This window comes from Pristiophorus japonicus, chromosome 5, assembly GCF_044704955.1.
Source record: "Pristiophorus japonicus isolate sPriJap1 chromosome 5, sPriJap1.hap1, whole genome shotgun sequence".
Classification (NCBI taxonomy): Eukaryota; Metazoa; Chordata; class Chondrichthyes; family Pristiophoridae; genus Pristiophorus; species Pristiophorus japonicus.
In genome coordinates, this window is record NC_091981.1 from 293,977,062 (window position 1) to 293,997,876 (window position 20,815).

General features: G+C 48.4%; 1 protein-coding gene across 1 annotated transcript in view; it reads right to left on the reverse strand.

Annotated features, from left to right (window-relative positions):
- Positions 1-411: 411 nt before the first annotated feature.
- Positions 412-20,815, reverse strand: part of LOC139264173 (PH domain-containing protein DDB_G0287875-like) — a 174,817-nt gene continuing 154,413 nt past the window's right edge. Inside the window, exons 24-25 of the mRNA XM_070880257.1 lie at positions 3,433-3,507; positions 412-709 (exon numbers count right to left, since the gene is read on the reverse strand). Coding sequence (XP_070736358.1) covers positions 705-709; positions 3,433-3,507 — 80 coding nt within the window. The 3' untranslated portion in view covers positions 412-704. The remainder of the gene's footprint in view (positions 710-3,432; positions 3,508-20,815) is intronic.

Genomic DNA, 20,815 nt, shown 5'->3' on the forward strand with positions numbered 1-20,815 from the left:
ACATACTTTCACTTCCTCTCTTCTCTCTCTGCGCATATACTGATGACCCCTGACCTCCTGAAACACAGAAAACGACCGTTGCCATGGCGTTGCTATGGATGCCGACATTTGATGGCAGAAGGGCAAAAGAATTACCACTAACATCCATTTCACCGCTCCCGGTAACGCCCATTTTATAAAGTGCAAAGTTGGGGTTTTGAAAGTGGCTGATAATCCAGCGATCTCAATACCCATAATAAACGCCAACGCTGGAAATAACGCCCATTTTTGGGCGATCTGCACAAAAATAGAAAGTCTAGCCCTCAATGTTATTAAGTCAACTGGGACATTTGTTCTGGTACGATAACTTGTCACAATAAATCAAGGAGAATTTATTGTCTCACATTGCTTTATTGTGTGAATGAGTCAGTAGGTTGCTCTTCTGTGCGATGACCTTTCCTCAATGCAGTGACCTCTACTGACTAAATGTTGGTTTTCTGTAATTAATTGAGAGAGTTCATTCAAAAATGAACAAGTCCCTCAGTGAGACAGATGACAGATTTCTTTGAATGTTCTCTGCAGGTAGTTTGAATTGTTCGACCAATATTTCACACCCACTTCATCTGTCCCTTAACAAATGCCATTGGAATTGAAGAATTGGAAGGATGGATGAACCGCTGAATTGGCACTGGTGTTACAAACTTGGGCGGGCCTAGTATTGGAGGTCACTCTGAAAAAATAACGGCAATGTTTCATTAAGACAAATGTCTCCCATATTACAAATCTAGACACTGAAGCTCTGAAATTCCTGGGGCCAAGGAGGATGAAAGTGAGGCACCATTTAGGGGTGCAACTCGAAGATGCTGGGTTTCCGTCTCACATAAGAACCTCCACATTCTCATTCTGAGAGAGGTAGGCACTTAGGCAAATACCTGCTTTGAGGGCCAAGCATAGGTTCCGCCGTCAGCCACTGCGGCTCAGTAAAGGAGACCTCTGATGCTCAAGCAGGATTGAGGGGCACCATATAATATACCCAGAGGGAATTGCCAGTAGTGTGTTCAGTGCTGAACAATCTGACAGGCACATCACCATAAAATCTGCTGATAGGGAAAAGCTACAAGCCATTGAGAGCCTGGAAAATTATACACATAATCTAGTAGCAGCTGAGTAACCAGTGCAAGAAGGCAGACTGTTACATCAGGCAATCACAGACGCATATTTTCCAGGTAAAGAAGAATTTCACCTTCGGAATTATTTGCCAGGGAGAACTGGCATCTTAACAGTGGTCAAACTATGACATTTTTAAAACAGAACCCTTGTGCTCGGTGATTTCAATCTTTTCCTTAATTCATCAAGCTCTCCTTTGAATTCATTGCCTTCCTATCTTCCCTTAATCTCTCCCTCCATATAAACTCCCCAACCCATATTCACTGCCATCTCCTTGACCTTGCCATCTTGCATGACCTTACCACTCCCATCATGTCAATCAAAGATAAGGCCATCTCTGCTCAATTCCTTGGTCTAGAAATTGGCCTCGTTAGCGCCTCCACAGGGTGACGACGGGGCGCTAACCAGGTATCGACCGGGTGAGGTGATATATTCGGCGGTAGGTTGGCGGCGATGGTACTGTATTGCACCCCTATCTCCTTCACCCAGAGATCGTGACATCATCGTGGGCATCGTCCCCATAGTGCCCCGGATCCGAACTTGCGTTCCACCCCTTGCAGCATCGCTGGATGAAAACACCGGCAGCTGCAGGAGGCGTCCATCAGGAGGCCGGACACTTCAGGGGCGAGAATTAAAGGCGAGGTGATTGAGGTAAGTACAAAAAAAATGTAACTGCTCTCTTTCAGGTTTGTTGCTGTTCTTCTTTGCCCATGATTGAGCAGCCTGGCACTTTGCTTCAGTGCATCAGGCTGATCGGGCCGGATCAGCCCACAGGGAGAAGCTAAGTTTTTATTTTGCAGAGCCTGTAGCGATGGCCCTTCCCTTTACAGGAAGGAAGGAGTCTTCCAACACAGCAGCGCTGCACAACTTACCACCCCGTCTGCTGCCTGTTGCGCTCCAGGAAGGAAGTGGAGCGCCTGATTTAGTGCTGCACTTCATTCCTGGAGTGATACCCCTGAATTTTTTTTTAAGTAGATAAAGATTAGCTCCTGGTGTTATCACCCCAAACGGGGCGCTCCTGAATATCTCCCTGCTTGTATCACTCTCCACCCATATCCTCCTTCTCCCTACCAACCCTTCTTCCCTACTTCCTTTTGTATCCACCCATGGAAAAATTCTCTCCCAAATCATTTTACAACTACACATCCCAACTGGCTAGCCTTTGGTCTGCCATTCACCACATATCTGCAGCTACCTATATGCTCAACCACACTCTCACCTCCTCCTTTTACGCCTAGGTCCCCATTAAAACCATTGCTCTCTCTCACCCTGGTTATTCCGCCTGGTATGATCCTCATCTCCATTCTCTTAAGTCCACAGAATGCAGACTTGAACGTGTATGGCAGACAACTGGTTTAGCCATTCATCACCAGATCTGGCTGGACATAAAGCACTATCGGGTCCTGCTCACCTCTTCCAACATTGCTCACTATTCCAGGATCATGCTGGAATGCTAAGATAACCCTCAATTTCTTTTATATATTGCAAATGCTCTTCTTAAACCCCATCCTCTGCCTCCTTTACCCTCGCCTCCAACAATAAGTGCAAGAAGCTCATGAACTTCTTTGTCACTAAGATTGAGACTATCTGTTCAGCTGCCTTTGTCACTTTCCTCCCTTTCCCTATCCCACCGGATCAAACTTTCTTCCATTCTCCCATCAATCCTGTGCTTGCTGACCTACATTGGCTCCAGGTTAAGCAAAACCTTGATTTTAAAATCTCATCCTTGTTTCCAAATCCCTCCATCACCTAGCACTTTCCTATCGCTGTAACTTCCTCCAGCCCTACAACCCTCGGAGATATCTACGCTCCTCCAATTCTGGCCCCTTGCTCATCCCCAATTTTAATCGCTCCATCATTGGTGGCTGTGCCTTCTCTGCTGCGGCCCTAAGCTCTGGAACTCCCTCCCTAAACCTCTCCGCTGCTCTACCTCTTCTCCTTTCTAGACGCTCCATAAAACCTACTTCTTTGACCAAGCTTTTGGTCATCTGCCTTAATGTCCCCTTAGGTGGTTTGGTGTCAAGTTTTGTTTGATAACACACCTCTGAAGCGCAGAGGGACATTTTACCATGTTAAAGGTGCTATATAAATGGAAGTTGTCATGATTTCGATTCCTTGTGCGTAGAGGAAATCTGCTCACTTAAGAGTTATTGGCAGAGATGAAACGGAATTCTACAAGCACTGGTTGAACAATATTCTGGACTATTATGTTACCCTTTACTACAAATTTTAAAACAGAACCCAAATATCTTTCAGCCTAAAAAATGCTGTCTTTCTAGAACTTACGTCTACCATGTTGAGTCAAGTTACACAGAGGAACTGTAAAAGCGACACCAGGTTGAACCGGATCTGGACGATTTGCTGTCAGGAAATAGAGAACAAAATGAAGTCCAGTACATCAAGAAAAACATCTGACTACTGAGAATGTGCAAATTACCAACTAAATACAATGTTGAAATTGTTATTCAACGAGAAAGGCTGCTGATGGACTCCATGTTATTTGTAGATTGCACTATAGATTCTTATGATGGAGATTACAGATTCCACTGATGGAGATTGTAGATTCATATGATGGAGATTATGGGCGAGACTTTCCATGGGTTTTGCATCTCTACCGCCCACTTAACGTCCATTTTAACGCTGAGATGAGGTATAACGCTCAGATACACACACTTGGGAAAAAAATGGAAACTTATGTGCATTTATTGCTCACTTATCACCCAGCGTTACTTTTGGCATATAGTTAACGCCAAGAATTAATAATACTGCCCGCCCATTTTTTTTTTGCTGTAAACATCAGAATAGACTAAACTAACGTCCATAATATCGCCGAGCATTACTTTCGGCAGCTCGCCCACCAAATATCGCTCGCCAAAACAAACGCTGAAAAAAAGCTGCATTCACCTGACCTTCAGCCAGCGGTATGGACGCCATTTTGTAAATCGGAGGAGTTTTCATGTAAAAGGCTGTTTCAACTTCTTCAAGTTTTTATGTAATCTGGAGTTATTTTAAGGTGATTTGAAAATCTGAACAAACATTTTATCATACTGTGGGCGAATTGAATTTATTTTATTTGTTTTAGTAGGTAAATTTATTGTTTGTGAACAATAGGTATAATACTGATTGTTATTGTAATGGGGCCTGTAATTTCTCAGCCTGTCTTGATGATTATGCACATGCTGCAGACAAGAGATGGAAGAAGGTATATTGAAGAGCATTATGTGCCCAATCAAAGAGGTGGCAGACTGAGGAGGACGAGAACTTACACCCGACGCACTTACAGGGAGAAACAGTCTTACCTGAACTTGTCTGATAACACTTGCCTTAGGACACTGCGCTTCCGGAAAGAGGTCATCCGTGAGATATGCCAGCTCATCAGGGGAGATCTGCAGCCTACCAGCACCATCAGGACCGTACTGTCCGTTGAGGTTAAGGTCACTATGGCACTTTCCTTCTATGCATCGGGTTCTTTTCAGGCCTCAGCTGGTGACATTTGCGCTATATCTCAGCATGTCACACATTGCTGCATTAGACAGGTGACTGAAGCCCTTTACACACGCAGGATGGACTTTATCAGCTTCCCTATGAGCAGGGTGGCACAGACTGAGAGGGCCCTAGGATTCTCCAGAATAGCAAACTTTCCCAAGGTGCAGGGAGCAATAGACTTTACGCACATCGGCATGCAGGCACCTTTTCAGGATGCAGAGGATTTTCGGAACTGAAAGGGATTCCACTCACTGAATGTGCAACTCGTTGTCGACCACAAGCAAATTATAATGGCAGTTAATACCAAATTTCCAGGCAGCATCCATGATGCTCACAACCTGTGTGAGAGCGCTGTATCTGACATGTTTACCAGTCAGCCACAAGGTAATTGCTGGGTGCTTGGTGACAAAGGATATGGCCTCGCCACCTGGCTGATGACCCCCCTGCGTAAGCCCCAGACAGAAGCCGAGAAGAAATACAATGAAAGCCACACGCAATATCGGCAAAAAGACAATTGGAGTGCTTAAGCAGCGCTTTAGATGCCTGGACCACTCAGGAGGGGAGCTACAATACAACCCTGAGCAGGTAGCTCAATTCGTGGTGGACAACTTGGCTATTAGGAGGGGACAAGAATTGTCAGAAGGGACTGCCGGTCCACCTCAGGAGAGAGAGGAAGAGGAGGATGAGGAGGTAGACGCTGACCTCGAGCCAGACAATCAGGCTGACAATGAAACCATGCCCCCGCCCCCCCCCTCTAAATCGTAGGAAAGGGCCCGTGATGGCTACATAGCTGCAAGACTCTTACGTCAGCAGCTCATTAATGAGCGCTTTGCTTGAAATAACGGTGGTATTTACAAAGCTGCAAGACTGCTGTGTCTGCAGTTCATACATGAATGGTGTGCATTACCTTGGTGACAGTTAAAGTTGATTCAAGTTACGTTTAATTATCCCCTTTCATGTTAAGGAATCACCAGTGTTTAACGTTACAGCTATCTGAGAAAATACGCAACAATGTTATGTTAAATTTTTAAAAATTAATCAAACCATTTGTATTAATTCATTATTCTTACTCTAAAAAACACTCCACCCCACCCCACAACAAATTTATAACATTTTTAACATTTCCAGTAACACTAATAACACAAATGCAAATACAACAATGTGCCCCCTCCCCCCTCCCCCAAACGTCCCAACATTCATTAACGAGCAACAACAACAACAATACTGTTAGAACTCCAAATCCTGCGTCCATGCACCTCATTAACCTTACCCCCCCTGTATCTTCTCCCCACCTCTACGCCTTCCCCTCCTGACTCCAAGCCGCTTTGCTGCAGTGCTCCTCAGGTGCTGCTTCATTGGGGGGGATGATGGTAATCTGCTGTTTGGCCAGATGCTGGTGAGGACATTGCCGAGGAGGAACCTCCTCCAAGCCAGAAGCAAGAGCTTCCTCCTGGCTCTCGTGTCATTGGAAATAGGGGTCCAGCATCTTGGGGTTCAGTGCTGCATTCCGGGAACACTGCTGGCCCTCTGGCACCAGTGTTCCTGGCTCTCACCTCCAGGGTCTCCACCATCTGCGGCATGTACTCTGTCATGGTCACGGATAGTGTGGCCATCTGTTGGGATATGTCCCCCATTGTCTGGAAAATCTGCTGACCTATGTCAACACTCCTCCTGGACAAATGCACCATGTCCCCGCTGAGATCTGCCGACCGTGGAGCAGTCCAGCTGCATCGAACCAACCTCGGCGGCGTCGGCGCCGGCATGGAGACACTTGGGGTGCCCTGCGGCAATTTGCTTGGGCCCGCTACCTCCACAGTGGAGGAGGACATGGCCACAGGAGCACTAAATGTAATAGGTGTGCTGGATCTTGATGTCATTGCTGCAAGCTTCTCCAACTCCTCACTGTCCTCAGTGGAGAGGAGAACCTGCAGCTCAACGGGCTATATACGGGGCCACTCAAGACCACCAGAGCACAATCCACCGCAGACGCTGCCACCGGATCATCACCTTGCCTCGGGGCTCTTGCCAGTGACTGCGCTCTTGGCTGAGCTACAAAACATAAATGAGGTAATTAGAGAAGGGGGTGCTAGGGTCACAGGGTGATTCAAACGTGACACACAGCATACTCATCAATCATCTATCATATATTGTATGGATATGAGTGGGTGTGGCATCTATTGACTTTACATCAATGGGGTACAATTTACTCAGGTGGCATAACATCAGGTTCTGCTGCTGCACGGGTGGACGAGTGGTTGTGGCTCCCCACTAGTGCCAGCGCCCGCTCCTCGATGTCTGTCAGCTCACTGAGCACTGGTGGGCCACCAAACGTGCGCCGCTGCTCGGCCCCATTCGAAAGCTTCTTCTGCAAAAGGTAACAACAGCACGACATGCCATAAGATCATTGCATTAGATCATTGTTAGGTACTGTCACAGATACTGATACAACCACATAACCGTATGGATGGTATAATTATTATTATGATCATTATTAACCTAAACACGTTCACCGTAAACATAGGATTTGAGTAAAACATTAGATTTGAGTAAAACATTACCGGTCTAACTGCAATACATCAGATATGAATTTATTTACTCATTACACTTCCAATTCTAATTATATAAATATATAAGTAAATGAAAATAAATGTAATACGTACTCTGCTGGAGCTGACAAGGTTGTTCTAGCATTTGCGGCACTGCTTGCCCTCACACACCTCATGCATCACCGACGAGACCATTTCAGCAATTTGGGTCCAAATCTTCAGATCAACCTTCAGGGTAAGCTTCCCATGCTCACCCCGAGTCAATTGATCCCAACGTAACTCCACCTCATGCAGGGGGGCAGCATTTGCCTCGTCTGAGAATCTCCTCGCTCATTTTCGTCCTCCCATCTCCACTTCCTCTCCAACCTAACTGCCCTCACCAGCCTCCTCCACCTCCACATCGTGATCTCTCGCCTCCTCCATCCCTTCTGTTTTTTTATATCTTTGTGATAGATATTTCTGTCTCACAAAACGAAATAGTGCTATTTTTAATGAGTATTCTTCATAAAAATCGTTCCAAACTCCCACGATATCCAAACAAAGCACAAATACCGACACAACAACCCCACACATGCTTTCTCTTCCTCTCTGCTCTCTCTCTCCTCTTCTGCGCACGAATTGATGACCACTGACCTCCTAAAACGCAGGAAAAGACCGTTGCTATGGCGTTGCTTTGGACGGCGACATTTTAAGACAGGAAAAAAAATACCACTAACGCCCATTTCACATCGCTCCCGCTAATGCCCATTTTATGAAGTGGACATGAGCGGTTTCCAAATGGGCGATAATCCGGCAATCTCAAATATTGTGTTCCTAACACAGATGAGGCTGCACACAGGGAGGTTAAAGTAACAGTGACCTCAGTCTTTAATAAGACACTCCAGAGTGAGGAACAGGCCTTAGGGGCCAGCTTATATCTCCCAAGAGATGCTGGGATCCCTTGGGACTTCAGGGGATGAGCTCCCTGGTGGCGGAACATGGCAGTGCATGCTTTACAGATACACAACATCACTCCCCACTCCCAAAGTCAAAGTGAAAACTATTTATAAGGTGAGGCGGTTGGGAGCCTTTCTTTCCCTGGTGAACCGCCTCGGTACAAATGTCTGATCTGGTGTGTTGGCTGTGCCCTCGTTGAGCTGGAGTGTTGTTGTCCCTGCAGGGCTGCTGGGTGAGCCTGGCCTTGCTGGGCTGTTGGGCGTGATGGGTTCGATTTCCTGGTCCGGCGTGGTGTCGTTGATCCTTTGGGTGTGTGTTGTGGGCTCGATAAAGGTGGTGTCTGCCGTGGGTTGTTCAGGGCAGTCTGTGAATCGCAGCCTCGTTTGGTCCCGGTGCTTTCTGCAAATTTGTCCATTGTCTAGTTTGACTACAAACACCCTATTCCCTTCTTTAGCTATCACCGTGCCCGCGATCCACTTGGGACCATGTCCATAGTTTAGCACATACACAGGGTCATTCAAATCAATTTCCCATGACACAGTGGCGCGACCATCGTTTATATTTTGTTGCTGCCGCCTGCTCTCTACCTGGTCATGCAGGTTGGGGTGAACCAGCGAGAGTCTGGTTTTAAGTGTCCTTTTCATGAGTAGCTCAGACGGGGGCACCCCTGTGAGCGAGTGGGGTCTCGTGCGGTAGCTGAGCAGTACTCGGGACAGGCGGGTTTGGAGTGAGCCTTCTGTGACTCATTTAAGGCTCTGTTTGATGGTTTGTACTGCCCGTTCTGCCTGCCCATTGGAGGCTGGTTTAAATGGGGCCGAGGTGACATGCATGATCCCATTGCGGGTCATGAATTCTTTAAATTCGGCACTGGTGAAACATGGCCCGTTGTCACTGACCAGTATGTCAGGCAGGCCGTGGGTGGCCCTCAGGCTTTCAATGGTGGCGGTGGCGGTGCTTCCCGACATTATTTCACGTTCAATCCATTTTGAAAAAGCATCCACCACCACCAGGAACATTTTACCGAGAAACGGGACCGCATAGTCGACATGGATCCTCGACCATAGTCTGAAGGGCCAGGACCACAAACTTAGTGCTGCCTCTCTGGGCGCGTTGCTCAACTGAGCACATACACTGCTTTGCCGTACACAGGGCTCTAAGTCAGAGTCGATACCGGGCCACCACACGTGGGATCTGGCTATTATTTTCATCATTACTATACCCGGGTGTATGCTGTGGAGAGCCGAGATGAACGTCTCCCTGCCCTTTTTGGGTAGCACTACGCGGTTACCCCACAACAGGCAGTCTGCCTGAATGGACAGCTCGTTCTTTCGCCGCTGGAATGGCTTGATTGGCTCTTGCATTTCAACGGGGATGCTGGCCCAGCTCCCTTGCAGTACATATTTTTTTACTCGGGACAGCAGAGGATCTTGGCTGGTCCAAGTCCTAATCTGGCGGGCCGTGACAGGTGGTTTATCATTTTCAAACACTTCCATGACCATCAACAAGTCTGCGGGCAGCGCCACCATCAACAAGTTTGCAGGCTGCGCCATTTCCACCCCCGTGGTGGGCAATGGTAGCCGACTGAGAGCATCCGCACAGTTCTTGGTGCCTGGCTTGTGGCGGATGGTATAGTTATACGCTGATAGGGCGAATGCCCACCTTTGTATGCGGGCTGAGGCATTAGTATTTATCCCCTTCTTTTCAGCGAACAGGGTTGTGAGGGGCTTGTGATCGGTTTCCAGCTCAAATTTGAGGCCAAACAGGTACTGATGCATTTTTTTCACCCCGAACACACGCTAATGCCTCTTTCTCAATCATGCTATAGGCCCTCTCGGCCTTAGGCAAGCTCCTGGAAGCATAGGCGACAGTTTGCAGCTTCCCTGCACCGTTAGCTTGTTATAATACACACCCGACTCCGTACGACGATGTATCACATGCTGGCACAAGTCTTTTACACGGCTTATACAATACAAGCAGCTTGTTGGAGCATAAAATGTTTCTGGCTTTCTCAAAACCAATTACTTGTTTTTTTTCCCCATACCCAGTTCTCACCTTTGCGCAATAACAAATGTAGGGGCTCTAAGAGGGTGCTTAACCCCGGTAGGAAGTTACCAAAATAGTTGAGGAGTCCCAGGAACAACCGCAGCTCCGTGACGTTCTGTGGCCTGGGCGTGTTCCTGATAGCCTCTGTCTTGGTGTCTGTGGGCCGAATGCTGTCCGCCGCGATCTTTCTCCCCAAAAACTCCACCTCTGTTGCCATGAAGACACATTTCGACCTCTTCAGCCACAGCCCTACGCGATCCAGTCGCTGGAGGACCTCCTCCAGGTTTTGTAGGTACTCGACGGTGTCCCGACCCGTGACCAATATGTCGTCCTGAAAAACCACCGTGTGTGGTACCGACTTGAGTAGGCTCTCCATGTTTCTCTGGAAGATCGATGCAGCCGACCGAATTCCAAACAGGCATCTGCTGTAGATGAACAGTCCCTTGTGCGTGTTGATGCAGGTGAGGCTTTGAAGACTCCTCCAGCTCCTGCGTCATGTAGGCCGAAGTCAGGTCGAGCTTGGTGAACGTCTTACCTCCTGGCAGCGTTGCAAATAGGTCGTCTGCCTTAGGTAGCGGGTATTGGTCCTGTAGCGAGAAACAATTAATAGTTACTTTATAATCGCCACAAATCCTGACCGTGCCATCACTTTTGAGTACTAGAACAATCGGGCTGGCCCACTCGCTGAATTCCACTGGGAAGGCGATGCCCTCGCGTTGCAGCCTGTCCAGCTCGATTTCCACTCTCTCCCTCATCATGTGAGGTACCGCTCGTGCCTTGTGGTGAATGGGTCGTGCCTCTGGGACCAAGTGGATCTGCACCTTCGCCCTGGAAAAGTTTCCAATGCCTGGCTCAAAAAGGGAAGGAAATTTGTTCAGAACCTGGGTACATGAGGCCTCATTGACATGTGATAGCGCTCGGATATCCAGCTCCAGCGGATTTTGCCCAGCCAGCTCCTTCCAAGCAGTGTGAGGCCATTGCCCGGGACAATCCAGAGTGGCAGTTTATGCACCGTGCCATCATAGATGACCTTGACCATGGCGCTGCCCAGGACAGTGATAAACTCTTTGGTGTAGATTCTCGGTTTCGTGTGGATGGGGCTCAGGGCTCGTCTGAATGCCTTGTTGCACCACAGTCTCTCAAACATCTTTTTACTCATGATGGATTGGCTAGCGCCAGTGTCCAGTTCCATGGCTACGGGTAAGGCATTCAATTTTACGTTTAGCATTATAGGTGGACGTTTCATTGAAAATCTGTGCACCCCGTGTACTTCAGCATCTGCCTCCCTCAGACTCGAAACTGCTTTGATCCACCATGGACCGATCTTCCTCTGCCACGTGGTGGTTAGCAGGTTTTGCAGAGCTTGCAGCTTGTTTGCAAGCTCGTTGGAGGTGCCCCATTGTTCCACAGCTCTTTCAAGCATATCCTTTGAAGCGGTGTGAATAGGCTGAATGGAAGCCTCCACAACGCCAACAAGGTGTGAATTGGCTTGCATTCATCCTTTGTTGGGGACTCTGAGTCATCTGGGTCACCCGAGGCCTGCTGGCAGTTGCAGACTCGTGGGCTCTGCCCTGTACATTTCTGCTCGCAAACATAGTTCCAGTTAATTTATGAACATTGCTAGCACTTGTGTGCTGAGAGATTTGTTTGGTGTTATCACTGGTGGACATAAACGCCTGTGCTATCGCAATGGTCTTCCTGAGGGTCGGTGTCTCTACAGTCAAAAGTTTTCGGAGGATGGTCTCGTGGCCAATGCCCAGTACAAAAAAGTCTCTGAGCATCTGCTCCAGGTAGCCATCAAACTCACATTGTCCTGCAAGTCGCCTTAGCTCGGCGACGTAGCTCGCCACTTCCTGACATTCAGATCACTGGTACGGTGTAGAACCGATACCTCGCCATCAGCATGCTCTCCCTCTGGTTAAGATGCTCCCAAACCAGTGTACACAGCTCCTCATATGACTTATCTGTGGGTTTCACCGGAGCCAGAAGATTCTTCATGAGGCTGTAGGTCGGTGCCCCGCAGACCGTGAGGAGGACCGCTCTCCTTTTTGCAGCGCGTCCTTCTCCGTTCAGCTCGTTGGCTACAAAGTACTGGTCTAGCCGTTCGACATAGGCTTCCCAGTCCTCACCCTCCGAGAACTTCTCCAGGATGCCCACAGTTTGCTGCATCTTTGCGTTGGATTCATATTCTTGTCGCCAATTATTGTGTTCCTAACACAGATGAGACTGCATACAGGGAGGTTAAAGTAACAGTGACCTCAGTCTTTAATACGACACTCCAGAGTGAGGAACAGGCCTTAGGGGCCGGCTTATATACAGTGCTCCCAAGGGATACTAGGATCCCTTGGGACTTCAGGGGATGAGCTCCCTGGTGGAGGAAAATGGGAGTCCATGCTTTACAGATACACAACATCAAAACCCATAAAAATGCCAACGCTGGAAATAACGCCCATTTTGGTCGATCTGCACAATAATGGAAAGTCTGGCACAAAAGATTGTTATGATGGAGATTATAGATTCCATTGATGGAGATTATAAATTCTTATGATGGAGATTATAGAGTATTATGATGGAGATTATAGATTATGATGAAGACTATAGATTATGATGATGGAGATTATAGATTATTATGACAGAGATTATAGATTATAGATTCCAGGCAGCATCCATGATGCTCACAACCTGTGTGAGAGCGCTGTATCTGACATGTTTACCAGTCAGCCACAAGGTAATTGCTGGGTGCTTGGTGACAAAGGATATGGCCTCGCCACCTGGCTGATGACCCCCCTGCGTAAGACCCAGACAGAAGCCGAGAAGAAATACAATGAAAGCCACACGCAATATCGGCAAAAAGACAATTGGAGTGCTTAAGCAGCGCTTTAGATGCCTGGACCACTCAGGAGGGGAGCTACAATACAACCCTGAGTAGGTAGCTCAATTCGTGGTGGACAACTTGGCTATTAGGAGGGGACAAGAATTGCCAGAAGGGACTGCCGGTCCACCTCAGGAGAGAGAGGAAGAGGAGGATGAGGAGGTAGACGCTGACCTCGAGCCAGACAATCAGGCTGACAATGAAACTATGCCCCCGCCCCCCCCCCTCTAAATCGTAGGAAAGGGCCCGTGATGGCTACATAGCTGCAAGACTCTTACGTCAGCAGCTCATTAATGAGCGCTTTGCTTGAAATAACGGTGGTATTTACAAAGCTGCAAGACTGCTGTGTCTGCAGTTCATACATGAATGGTGTGCATTACCTTGGTGACAGTTAAAGTTGATTCAAGTTACGTTTAATTATCCCCTTTCATGTTAAGGAATCACCAGTGTTTAACGTTACAGCTATCTGAGAAAATACGCAACAATGTTATGTTAAATTTTTAAAAATTAATCAAACCATTTGTATTAATTCATTATTCTTACTCTAAAAAACACTCCACCCCACCCCACAACAAATTTATAACATTTTTAACATTTCCAGTAACACTAATAACACAAATGCAAATACAACAATGTGCCCCCTCCCCCCTCCCCCAAACGTCCCAACATTCATTAACGAGCAACAACAACAACAATACTGTTAGAACTCCAAATCCTGCGTCCATGCACCTCATTAACCTTACCCCCCCTGTATCTTCTCCCCACCTCTACGCCTTCCCCTCCTGACTCCAAGCCGCTTTGCTGCAGTGCTCCTCAGGTGCTGCTTCATTGGGGGGATGATGGTAATCTGCTGTTTGGCCAGATGCTGGTGAGGACATTGCCGAGGAGGAACCTCCTCCAAGCCAGAAGCAAGAGCTTCCTCCTGGCTCTCGTGTCATTGGAAATAGGGGTCCAGCATCTTGGGGTTCAGTGCTGCATTCCGGGAACACTGCTGGCCCTCTGGCACCAGTGTTCCTGGCTCTCACCTCCAGGGTCTCCGCCATCTGCGGCATGTACTCTGTCATGGTCACGGATAGTGTGGCCATCTGTTGGGATATGTCCCCCATTGTCTGGAAAATCTGCTGACCTATGTCAACACTCCTCCTGGACAAATGCACCATGTCCCCGCTGAGATCTGCCGACCGTGGAGCAGTCCAGCTGCATCGAACCAACCTCGGCGGCGTCGGCGCCGGCATGGAGACACTTGGGGTGCCCTGCGGCAATTTGCTTGGGCCCGCTACCTCCACAGTGGAGGAGGACATGGCCACAGGAGCACTAAATGTAATAGGTGTGCTGGATCTTGATGTCATTGCTGCAAGCTTCTCCAACTCCTCACTGTCCTCAGTGGAGAGGAGAACCTGCAGCTCAACGGGCTATATACGGGGCCACTCAAGACCACCAGAGCACAATCCACCGCAGGCGCTGCCACCGGATCATCACCTTGCCTCGGGGCTCTTGCCAGTGACTGCGCTCTTGGCTGAGCTACAAAACATAAATGAGGTAATTAGAGAAGGGGGTGCTAGGGTCACAGGGTGATTCAAACGTGACACACAGCATACTCATCAATCATCTATCATATATTGTATGGATATGAGTGGGTGTGGCATCTATTGACTTTACATCAATGGGGTACAATTTACTCAGGTGGCATAACATCAGGTTCTGCTGCTGCACGGGTGGACGAGTGGTTGTGGCTCCCCACTAGTGCCAGCGCCCGCCCCTCGATGTCTGTCAGCTCACTGAGCACTGGTGGGCCACCAAACGTGCGCCACTGCTCGGCCCCATTCGAAAGCTTCTTCTGCAAAAGGTAACAACAGCACGACATGCCATAAGATCATTGCATTAGATCATTGTTAGGTACTGTCACAGATACTGATACAACCACATAACCGTATGGATGGTATAATTATTATTATGATCATTATTAACCTAAACACGTTCACCGTAAACATAGGATTTGAGTAAAACATTAGATTTGAGTAAAACATTACCGGTCTAACTGCAATACATCAGATATGAATTTATTTACTCATTACACTTCCAATTCTAATTATATAAATATATAAGTAAATGAAAATAAATGTAATACGTACTCTGCTGGAGCTGACAAGGTTGTTCTAGCATTTGCGGCACTGCTTGCCCTCACACACCTCATGCATCACCGACGAGACCATTTCAGCAATTTGGGTCCAAATCTTCAGATCAACCTTCAGGGTAGGCTTCCCATGCTCACCCCGAGTCAATTGATCCCAACGTAACTCCACCTCATGCAGGGGGGCAGCATTTGCCTCGTCTGAGAATCTCCTCGCTCATTTTCGTCCTCCCATCTCCACTTCCTCTCCAACCTAACTGCCCTCACCAGCCTCCTCCACCTCCACATCGTGATCTCTCGCCTCCTCCATCCCTTCTGTTTTTTTATATCTTTGTGATAGATATTTCTGTCTCACAAAACGAAATAGTGCTATTTTTAATGAGTACTCTTCATAAAAATCATTCCAAACTCCCACGATATCCAAACAAAGCACAAATACCGACACAACAACCCCACACATGCTTTCTCTTCCTCTCTGCTCTCTCTCTCCTCTTCTGCGCATGAATTGATGACCACTGACCTCCTAAAACGCAGGAAAAGACCGTTGCTATGGCGTTGCTTTGGACGGCGACATTTTAAGACAGGAAAAAAAATACCACTAACGCCCATTTCACATCGCTCCCGCTAATGCCCATTTTATGAAGTGGACATGAGCGGTTTCCAAATGGGCGATAATCCGGCAATCTCAAATATTGTGTTCCTAACACAGATGAGGCTGCACACAGGCAGGTTAAAGTAACAGTGACCTCAGTCTTTAATAAGACACTCCAGAGTGAGGAACAGGCCTTAGGGGCCAGCTTATATCTCCCAAGAGATGCTGGGATCCCTTGGGACTTCAGGGGATGAGCTCCCTGGTGGCGTAACATGGCAGTGCATGCTTTACAGATACACAACATCACTCCCCACTCCCAAAGTCAAAGTGAAAACTATTTATAAGGTGAGGCGGTTGGGAGCCTTTCTTTCCCTGGTGGACCGCCTCGGTACAAATGTCTGATCTGGTGTGTTGGCTGTGCCCTCGTTGAGCTGGAGTGTTGTTGTCCCTGCAGGGCTGCTGGGTGAGCCTGGCCTTGCTGGGCTGTTGGGCGTGATGGGTTCGATTTCCTGGTCCGGCGTGGTGTCGTTGATCCTTTGGGTGTGTGTTGTGGGCTCGATAAAGGTGGTGTCTGCCGTGGGTTGTTCAGGGCAGTCTGTGAATCGCAGCCTCGTTTGGTCCCGGTGCTTTCTGCAAATTTGTCCATTGTCTAGTTTGACTACAAACACCCTATTCCCTTCTTTAGCTATCACCGTGCCCGCGATCCACTTGGGACCATGTCCATAGTTTAGCACATACACAGGGTCATTCAAATCAATTTCCCATGACACAGTGGCGCGACCATCGTTTATATTTTGTTGCTGCCGCCTGCTCTCTACCTGGTCATGCAGGTTGGTGTGAACCAGCGAGAGTCTGGTTTTAAGTGTCCTTTTCATGAGTAGCTCAGACGGGGGCACCCCTGTGAGCGAGTGGGGTCTCGTGCGGTAGCTGAGCAGTACTCGGGACAGGCGGGTTTGGAGTGAGCCTTCTGTGACTCATTTAAGGCTCTGTTTGATGGTTTGTACTGCCCGTTCTGCCTGCCCATTGGAGGCTGGTTTAAATGGGGCCGAGGTGACATGCTTGATCCCATTGCGGGTCATGAATTCTTTAAATTCGGCACTGGTGAAACATGGCCCGTTGTCACTGACCAGTATGTCAGGCAGGCCGTGGGTGGCCCTCAGGCTTTCAATGGTGGCGGTGGCGGTGCTTCCCGACATTATTTCACGTTCAATCCATTTTGAAAAAGCATCCACCACCACCAGGAACATTTTACCGAGAAACGGGCCCGCATAGTCGACATGGATCCTCGACCATAGTCTGAAGGGCCAGGACCACAAACTTAGTGCTGCCTCTCTGGGCGCGTTGCTCAACTGAGCACATACACTGCTTTGCCGTACACAGGGCTCTAAGTCAGAGTCGATACCGGGCCACCACACGTGGGATCTGGCTATTATTTTCATCGTTACTATACCCGGGTGTATGCTGTGGAGAGCCGAGATGAACGTCTCCCTGCCCTTTTTGGGTAGCACTACGCGGTTACCCCACAACAGGCAGTCTGCCTGAATGGACAGCTCGTTCTTTCGCCGCTGGAACGGCTTGATTGGCTCTTGCATTTCAACGGGGATGCTGGCCCAGCTCCCATGCAGTACATATTTTTTTACTCGGGACAGCAGAGGATCTTGGCTGGTCCAAGTCCTAATCTGGCGGGCCGTGACAGGTGGTTTATCATTTTCAAACACTTCCATGACCATCAACAAGTCTGCGGGCAGCGCCACCATCAACAAGTTTGCAGGCTGCGCCATTTCCACCCCCGTGGTGGGCAATGGTAGCCGACTGAGAGCATCCGCACAGTTCTCGGTGCCTGGCTTGTGGCGGATGGTATAGTTATACGCTGATAGGGCGAATGCCCACCTTTGTATGCGGGCTGAGGCATTAGTATTTATCCCCTTCTTTTCAGCGAACAGGGTTGTGAGGGGCTTGTGATCGGTTTCCAGCTCAAATTTGAGGCCAAACAGGTACTGATGCATTTTTTTCACCCCGAACACACGCTAATGCCTCTTTCTCAATCATGCTATAGGCCCTCTCGGCCTTAGGCAAGCTCCTGGAAGCATAGGTGACAGTTTGCAGCTTCCCTGCACCGTTAGCTTGTTATAATACACACCCGACTCCGTACGACGATGTATCACATGCTGGCACAAGTCTTTTACACGGCTTATACAATACAAGCAGCTTGTTGGAGCATAAAATGTCTCTGGCTTTCTCAAAACCAATTACTTGTTTTTTTTCCCCATACCCAGTTCTCACCTTTGCACAATAACAAATGTAGGGGCTCTAAGTGGGTGCTTAACCCCGGTAGGAAGTTACCAAAATAGTTGAGGAGTCCCAGGAACAACCGCAGCTCCGTGACGTTCTGTGGCCTGGGCGTGTTCCTGATAGCCTCTGTCTTGGCGTCTGTGGGCCGAATGCTGTCCGCCGCGATCTTTCTCCCCAAAAACTCCACCTCTGTTGCCATGAAGACACATTTCGACCTCTTCAGCCACAGCCCTACGCGATCCAGTCGCTGGAGGACCTCCTCCAGGTTTTGTAGGTACTCGACGGTGTCCCGACCCGTGACCAATATGTCGTCCTGAAAAACCACCGTGTGTGGTACCGACTTGAGTAGGCTCTCCATGTTTCTCTGGAAGATCGATGCAGCCGACCGAATTCCAAACAGGCATCTGCTGTAGATGAACAGTCCCTTGTGCGTGTTGATGCAGGTGAGGCTTTGAAGACTCCTCCAGCTCCTGCGTCATGTAGGCCGAAGTCAGGTCGAGCTTGGTGAACGTCTTACCTCCTGGCAGCGTTGCAAATAGGTCGTCTGCCTTAGGTAGCGGGTATTGGTCCTGTAGCGAGAAACGATTAATAGTTACTTTATAATCGCCACAAATCCTGACCGTGCCATCACTTTTGAGTACTAGAACAATCGGGCTGGCCCACTCGCTGAATCCCACTGGGAAGGCGATGCCCTCGCGTTGCAGCCTGTCCAGCTCGATTTCCACTCTCTCCCTCATCATATGAGGTACCGCTCGCGCCTTGTGGTGAATGGATCGTGCCTCTGGGACCAAGTGGATCTGCACCTTCGCCCTGGAAAAGTTTCCAATGCCTGGCTCAAAAAGGGAAGGAAATTTGTTCAGAACCTGGGTACATGAGGCCTCATTGACATGTGATAGCGCTCGGATATCCAGCTCCAGCGGATTTTGCCCAGCCAGCTCCTTCCAAGCAGTGTGAGGCCATTGCCCGGGACAATCCAGAGTGGCAGTTTATGCACCGTGCCATCATAGATGACCTTGACCATGGCGCTGCCCAGGACAGTGATAAACTCTTTGGTGTAGATTCTCGGTTTCGTGTGGATGGGGCTCAGGGCTCGTCTGAATGCCTTGTTGCACCACAGTCTCTCAAACATCTTTTTACTCATGATGGATTGGCTAGCGCCAGTGTCCAGTTCCATGGCTACGGGTAAGCCATTCAATTTTACGTTTAGCATTATAGGTGGACGTTTCATTGAAAATCTGTGCACCCCGTGTACTTCAGCATCTGCCTCCTCCCTCAGACTCGAAACTGCTTTGATCCACCATGGACCGATCTTCCTCTGCCACGTGGTGGTTAGCAGGTTTTGCAGAGCTTGCAGCTTGTTTGCAAGCTCGTTGGAGGTGCCCCATTGTTCCACAGCTCTTTCAAGCATATCCTTTGAAGCGGTGTGAATAGGCTGAATGGAAGCCTCCACAACGCCAACAAGGTGTGAATTGGCTTGCATTCATCCTTTGTTGGGGACTCTGAGTCATCTGGGTCACCCGAGGCCTGCTGGCAGTTGCAGACCCGTGGGCTCTGCCCTGTACATTTCTGCTCGCAAACATAGTTCCAGTTAATTTATGAACATTGCTAGCACTTGTGTGCTGAGAGATTTGATTGGTGTTATCACTGGTGGACATAAACGCCTGTGCTATCGCAATGGTCTTCCTGAGGGTCGGTGTCTCTACAGTCAAAAGTTTTCGGAGGATGGTCTCGTGGCCAATGCCCAGTACAAAAAAGTCTCTGAGCATCTGCTCCAGGTAGCCATCAAACTCACATTGTCCTGCAAGTCGCCTTAGCTCGGCGACGTAGCTCGCCACTTCCTGACATTCAGATCACTGGTACGGTGTAGAACCGATACCTCGCCATCAGCATGCTCTCCCTCTGGTTAAGATGCTCCCAAACCAGTGTACACAGCTCCTCATATGACTTATCTGTGGGTTTCACCGGAGCCAGAAGATTATTCATGAGGCTGTAGGTCGGTGCCCCGCAGACCGTGAGGAGGACCGCTCTCCTTTTTGCAGCGCGTCCTTCTCCGTTCAGCTCGTTGGCTACAAAGTACTGGTCTAGCCGTTCGACATAGGCTTCCCAGTCCTCACCCTCCGAGAACTTCTCCAGGATGCCCACAGTTTGCTGCATCTTTGCGTTGGATTCATATTCTTGTCGCCAATTATTGTGTTCCTAACACAGATGAGACTGCATACAGGGAGGTTAAAGTAACAGTGACCTCAGTCTTTAATACGACACTCCAGAGTGAGGAACAGGCCTTAGGGGCCGGCTTATATACAGTGCTCCCAAGGGATACTAGGATCCCTTGGGACTTCAGGGGATGAGCTCCCTGGTGGAGGAAAATGGGAGTCCATGCTTTACAGATACACAACATCAAAACCCATAAAAATGCCAACGCTGGAAATAACGCCCATTTTGGTTGATCTGCACAATAATGGAAAGTCTGGCACAAAAGATTGTTATGATGGAGATTATAGATTCCATTGATGGAGATTATAAATTCTTATGATGGAGATTATAGAGTATTATGATGGAGATTATAGATTATGATGAAGACTATAGATTATGATGATGGAGATTATAGATTATTATGACAGAGATTATAGATTCCGCTGAAGGAGGTTATAGATTCTTATTATGGAGATTATTATGATGGAGATTATAGATTCTTATGATTGAGATTATAGATTATTATGATGGAGATTATTAATTCCAATGAGAAGTACATAAGAACATTAATACGATCA